Here is a 6,433-nt window from a genome sequence, read left to right as displayed (position 1 = left end):
TGGTGGCGCGTGTGGCCGCCCGCAGGATGAGCAGGTAAGGAGGCCGCCCGCGAGCGGCAGACCTCGGGAGGGCGCCTTGGTTTCCTTGCACGGCGCCACGTTGCCCCGGGAGCCTTTTGGTAAAGAGGCGGCTGCTTGTTGCCTTGCCTGTCCAGGAAGGGAGCCCAGCTGATGCCAGCGCGGCAGGATTGCAGCCTTTGGTGAGCGAGGGATGCCCGGGAAGGTCAGCCACTGGCTTCCTTGTGATACCGCTGCTTGGCAGGTGCCTCGGGGGAATGGCCACACGGTTTCCTGTGTTCTGTTGGTCAGGGGCACAAACTCTCTACCTGCATTTGGAAGGCCCTCCCGTGGAGCAAGTGCATGCTCCGCATACACCTCCCACCTGCCAACAGAGAACAGTGGCTCCCTGCAGAATTTACACTGCAATCCTAATCCAGAGTTGCTCCAGTCCAAGCCTTCTGAGATCTCAGTAGGCTGGAATAAGTAGATGGGCAAGGCGAGGTTTTTAGGTTGTTGGGAGGAACGCAACCTTCTCTACTTGAAAATCAAAGGAAACAGGGAAAGAAGAGGCAGGTGGGGGAGGGGGCCATGGCTTGGTGGTAGAGCATCTATTTTGCATGCAGAAGGTCCCAGGTTCAGTCCCCGGCATCTCCAGTTAAAAAGCACCAGGCATTTGGTGATGTGAAAGATCACCAAATCTGAGACCCTGGAGTCTGAGAGTTGCTGGTTTGAGTAGACAGTACTGACTTTGGTGCACTGGTGGTCTGATTCAGTATAAGGCGGCTTCATGTGTTCCAGCAACATCCTTGCAGAAGTTTCTTTGAAGGTCTGCTCTTCAAGAGTCCACACTCAAACCTGCACTGTATTACCTCTCCCTGCTCAGAATTTTGTTAATGTTGGAAGGTGGGGGGTGGAATCAGAACTCTTCTGCATGAGAGAAGTAACAACCTCTTTGAGCCATTCAGGAGCTCATTTGTTGCTGGAAACCTGGCCATCTTTGCTTAAGGCAGCATTTTCAGTTGCTGGAATATTGCATTATCCCGGCAAAATGGTCTGTCACGGTGCATCTGTTGCAGTGTTGACTGTGGCTGTGCAGCTGTCATTGGAACATGCCCATATCATCACCCTAATTCAATTACATTATGGGAAGCTGGATACACATACATAATTTTTTTTGTTTAAATGGCAAACATGACCGGATTATTTACTGCAGCAAAATTATGTCACTCATTTGATTATGTGGGGGAGAGACCGATGCTGGATCAGGCCAGTGAGAAATGATAAATAAGATCTGTAATAGCAACTTTAAGGCTGAGGTCACACACACTAAATAATCCACTTGCAGTGCACTTTCCAACTGGATTTTTACTGGCAAAATCCAGTTGGAAAGTGCACTGCAAGTGGATTATTTAGTGTGTGTGACGGCAGCCTATATGACACATTTTAGTGATCAAAGTATTTCACACACATACAACACCCATGCAAGGGAGGGAAACAGTAGTCTTTAAATGACAGAGAGTAGGAAAGTGCTGGGCATAGAAACAGTATTTTGCCTATAGCCCCTGAGATTTTGAACCAGAGATTTTCCAACAGACATTACAGTCCCTCAGCCAAGGCAAAACGTATGCATATTTCTTTCTTAATTCTCTGAAAGGTCTGGAGTGATTTTGTTTAAAAAAAAAATTAGGTTTCATATACAGATGAACTGGAACAAGGGGTATGGTAGAAGAGTCTGCCCATCGCAGTCACACGTTGTTTCCAATCCAGGCTTCCTGAACCAAGTAATGATGAAATATGATGGTAGTTATGATGAAATATTTTCCTTGTATTTTAATCTTGTTTCCATAAGCAGTCAGAAGTTCAGAGAAGCCTTTGTGGCTTTTGTTTCCTTTAGAGGAACAGGCCACTGAAGAATCTCCAAACACATATGTTTTTGGAGCTGTATATTTATTATTTATTTATTTATTTATTATTCGCATTTCTATCCTGCCCTCCCCGGAGGCTCAGGGCGGCTTACAGGGCATAATGCCAGATAAAACAGTAAAACAATATAAAATATTAAGTTACAACCCTATTAAAACAGAATTTGATGTTCCCCCCAGATGGATAAAACAGAGAATCCAGCCATTTTAGAAGGGGGCAAAGGCTGAAATCGTCCCATCCTTTCATGCCACACTCCTCTTTCACATGCATGCATGATGGAAATAAAACTCCCAGTATATTGCTTAGCTTGGTCCTAAGAATGATAAGGAAGTCTCAGTTGAAACAGATATACTGGTCTCCAGAGAAAGACGACACTGGCCTTAAAAGCACTCAAAATTTGCTTCTCTGGTTTTTTGACATTTTTGTCACGAGACATGATGATGGCCACTAACTTGGAAGATGTTTAAAACACAAATTCATACATACATACATACATACATACATACATACATACACCTTTATTGGCATAGCACAGCAGCAAAGAACACAAATTCATAGAGGATAGGTCTATCAACTGCCTTTATCCGTGGCAGTTAGACAGAAACTCTGGTTACAGAGGCCGTATACCTCTGAATACCAGGGCTAGGGACCAACACCAGGCAGGAAGTCAACACCATAATGCTGGGAGAGGGGCTGTGGCTCAGTGGTAGAGCATCTGCTTGGCACGCAGAAGGTCCCAAGTTCAATCCCCGGCATCTCCAGTTATAAGATCCGGCAATAGGTGATGGGAAAGACTTCTGCCTGAGACCAGTCTGAGTAGACAATACTGACTCTGATGGCTGAATGGTCTGATTCAGTATAAGGCAGCTTCATATGTTCATATGTCCTGTGCAATGATAAGATGATATTTGGATGCAGTGAAGACCTCTACATGTCTTCCGAGAGTGCTCTGAATAAATCATGTCAGCTTAAACAGGTTGTAGGAGCTTTGCGGAGTATGTGGCTTTTCAGTGACCACCTGCAGATTAGCTTGGAGGTACATAGAGCAGATAGTTCTTAGGAACGTCATTTGTTAGGGGGAGCTGCTGTTGATGTCATGGTCTGCTTGTGGGCTTCCCAGAGGCATCTTGCACTTGCTGGATGACCTTGGGCAAGCTATAGTTCTGTCAGAGGTGTTCTTGAAAAAGAGCCGTTTCTGTCAAGAGCTCTCTCAGCCCCACCTACCTCACAGGGTGTCTGTTGTGGGGAGGGGAAGGGAAAGGAGTTTGTAAGCCGCTCTGAGATTCCAAATGAAGGGCGGGGTATAAATCCAATATTATTATTATTATTCTAACATGATGCTGGGCTACATAGAGCCTTGATCTGGTCCAGCGGGGCTCTTGTTATGCAGCAGTTCCATGTAGCATACAAATTGCCTTGCCTTTCTCTTCCCACACCAGGCACCTTGTGAGGCAGGTGGGGCTGAGAGAGTTCTGAGAGAACTGTGGCTGGCCCAGGGTCACCCAGCAACTTCATGTGGAAGAGTGGGGAATCAAACTCTGGTTCTCCAGATCAGAGTCCTGCCACTCTTAACCACTACACCACGCTGGCCTCTCTGAGATGCATACTTCTTGTATATGTAGTTTGGTGTTGAATCATTGATGTAGTGGTTAAGAGCGGCAAACTGTAATCTGGTTAACTAGGTTGATTCCCTACTCCACATACAGCTGCTGGGTGACCTTGGGTTAGTCACAAGCTCTCTCAGAGCTGTTCTCTCAAGATCAGTCCTTGAAAGAGCTCTCTTAGCCCCACCTACCTCACAGGGTGTCTGTTGTGGAGAGAGGAAGGGAAACAGATTGTAAGCCACTCTGAGGGAAGGGTGGGGTATAAATCCTCATTCTTTTGTGGGAGATAGTTGATTCAATTCAACATGTATGTTTTTGTATCATTGCTAAAATATCCCATTATTTTTGTACTGTTTCCTACAGCTGTTCAAGCTTCAGGGACGCCTGGAAGTGTGCCTTACTTGAAAGCATCAGGTAGTTTTTATCACTTACAGTACATAAGTACTTCCTCTGCTATGATGATTTGACTAAACCTACTTGCCTCGCTGTTCATTTCTAAAGGAATATGTTTTATGACTTGCCCAATGATTCATCATAACACCTACAATGATTCTTAGCATTTTTATAGTGCTTTTAATCAAAAACTGCCCCTCATTGTTAGAAAGTCATTGTATAATATCTTGTTTTCCATTTGTCATTACAATAATACACTAAAACCAATTAGCCTCAAAAATTCAGCCAGTTAATTTTGAGCAGTCACCAATTTTAATCAGTTGATTAAGATGATTAATGGGATCCAAAGAGCCACTGACTTTTTAAAATCCAAACAGGAGACCGTCACAGCTGCCCTGATGGATCAGGCCAATGGTCCATCTAGTGCAGCATCCTGTTTCACACAGCAATTAACAAACTACTTTTGAAACTCCTGTCATTTCCAAAATCAGTTTGCTGTGTGATATCAGAGAGGGCTGCCTTCCAAAGTCACCTTGAGTATGTAGAATTGGTTCCCTGGTCTGAGTACATTGCAATGTATGGAGCAGAGTGTTTCCCTGTCATGGATTAGACAGGCAGTGTGCCTTATGTCACATTTCCAATAATACCATTTACATACTCCTTCCACATAGGACACTGTATGAAACATAAAGCCCTGAATCGGGACACAACGAATAGATTTACCTGGCTTGGTGCATGCTGCCTCATTTATCCGAATGGCCTGGGGGTGCCCAGAATATTAAGATATCTGTGGTAGTATTCACATTCATTAATACTGCAAGAACATGGTGAATTCAGATGACTAAGGTGCCTTTGGGATTCGAATTCTTTTGGCCATTGATATTCTGAAGCTAGTGTGGCGAGTTTTGTTTTTGTTTTAACCCAGCTAACACTGCCTGTTCTTTCTGTGTACAGGCAAAGAAGTGAAAATTCCAAAGGCCCATCATGATATGAAGCCCCGACATGAGCAGTAACTTCTGCAGCAACGTGTCAGTGACCATGAGCGTCAGCGAGGTGTCCACTTTCCCCCTGACTCTGGAGCAAAAAACCGGCTTTGCCTTCGTAGGGATTCTGTGTGTCTTCCTGGGACTTCTGATTATCAGATGCTTCAGAATTTTATTAGACCCTTACAGCAGCATGCCCTCATCCACCTGGGAGGATGAGGTGGAAGGGCTGGATAAGGGGACGTTTGAATATGCTCTTGCATGAGGAACCCCAAAGGAGGACCCTGCCTTAATTCTGAAATTTTCCATGGGGGGGGGGGGATCCGACTAAGGAGACATTTGTAACAGAGACGTATGTTTTAATGATAGGGGGATGGCATCTTTCTTTTTGTTAAATAAATCTTTGTTTTAGACTCATACGAAAATTTTCATGCAGCATTTGCTTGGGACTTTTTTAAAAAAATAGTACAGATTTTTAAAAAAGAAATCACACCAGAGGGGAAAGTTTCAGTCATTAGGGTGATTTACAGATTCATCATGCATGAAATACCAGTCCCTTTGACTTGGCTTATGTAAAGTCAATGATGGCAGCAAACCAAACAAGAGGGCTGCACAAGTCACCGAGACAAATACTGATGATGCCGGTGGGAAAGTGAAAATTGACTTATTCATTGGGTTTCCATAAGTTAGAAGTGACCTGACAGCACTTAATACACACACAAGTCCCTACGCCTTTTGAAGGCAGCTTCATCAGGGGAACTGAAATGTGACATAGGAGGAACATTAATAAAATCATATTCAAACAAAAGACAAAATAATAAAAACACAGAAGAAATGTACATGAAAGGGCAGGAGTGAGAATGCTACATAAATCAAAAAAATCCCATTGACAATAAGCATTACGAAACTGCAGACCATGAAACACCTACACCCCAGCTAGGAGAGAAATATATTTAGAGGTCAGTTTTATTTTGTATTTTTTTCAAATCCATTTCAAATCCACATATTTATCTGATACATTATGCCTTGGACATATGATTTCAACTTTCTTTTATTGGACAAAGTTCTGTATCACCTAGCTAAGATTCTTTGTTTCTGCCACTTCCTGCTGCAAGCCGAAGAAGTGGCCGACTGCTTAGGCCAGGCCTGAAGGAACTCTCAGATCTGTAGAATAACCTACACAACTGTGCTAAGGGATTTGTGACTGGTAGTGGAAAGTGCCGTCAAATTTCAGCCAAGTTATGGTAACCCCCGTAGGGTTTTCAAGGCAAGAGACATTCAGAGGTGGTTTGCCGTCACCTTCCTCTGCGTAGCAACCCTGGACTTCCTTGCTGGTCTCCCATCCAAGGACTAACCAGGACCGACCGACCTTGTTTAGTTTACGAGATCTGACAAGATCAGGCTAGCCTGGGCTATCCATGTCAGGGAGATCTGTGACTAAACAGTGCAATTTTAAGAACATTTTCCTGGGAGTAAGCCTTAGTGAGCAGACTTCAGTAGAAGTCTGAGTAGACCTGCTTAGGGCTGCAC

General features: G+C 44.1%; 1 protein-coding gene across 2 annotated transcripts in view; it reads left to right on the top strand.

Moving 5' to 3' along the window:
- The window catches only part of CTXN2 (cortexin 2), a 6,199-nt gene extending 1,013 nt beyond the window's left edge, over nucleotides 1–5,186 (top strand). The window contains exons 1-3 of one of the 2 annotated variants that reach the window (XM_015411790.1): nucleotides 1–34; nucleotides 3,891–3,941; nucleotides 4,875–5,186. In XM_015411790.1, coding sequence (XP_015267276.1) covers nucleotides 4,923–5,168 — 246 coding nt within the window. In that variant the 5' untranslated portion in view covers nucleotides 1–34; nucleotides 3,891–3,941; nucleotides 4,875–4,922 and the 3' untranslated portion in view covers nucleotides 5,169–5,186. The remainder of the gene's footprint in view (nucleotides 35–3,890; nucleotides 3,942–4,874) is intronic. The other variant, XM_015411791.1, reaches the window with a different exon arrangement.
- Nucleotides 5,187–6,433: the final 1,247 nt, after the last annotated feature.

This window comes from Gekko japonicus, unplaced genomic scaffold (assembly GCF_001447785.1).
Source record: "Gekko japonicus isolate JY-2015 unplaced genomic scaffold, Gekko_japonicus_V1.1 scaffold266, whole genome shotgun sequence".
Taxonomy (NCBI): Eukaryota; Metazoa; Chordata; class Lepidosauria; order Squamata; family Gekkonidae; genus Gekko; species Gekko japonicus.
Note: the sequence above shows the minus strand (reverse complement) of the source record. Positions and strands in the feature narration are given on the sequence as shown.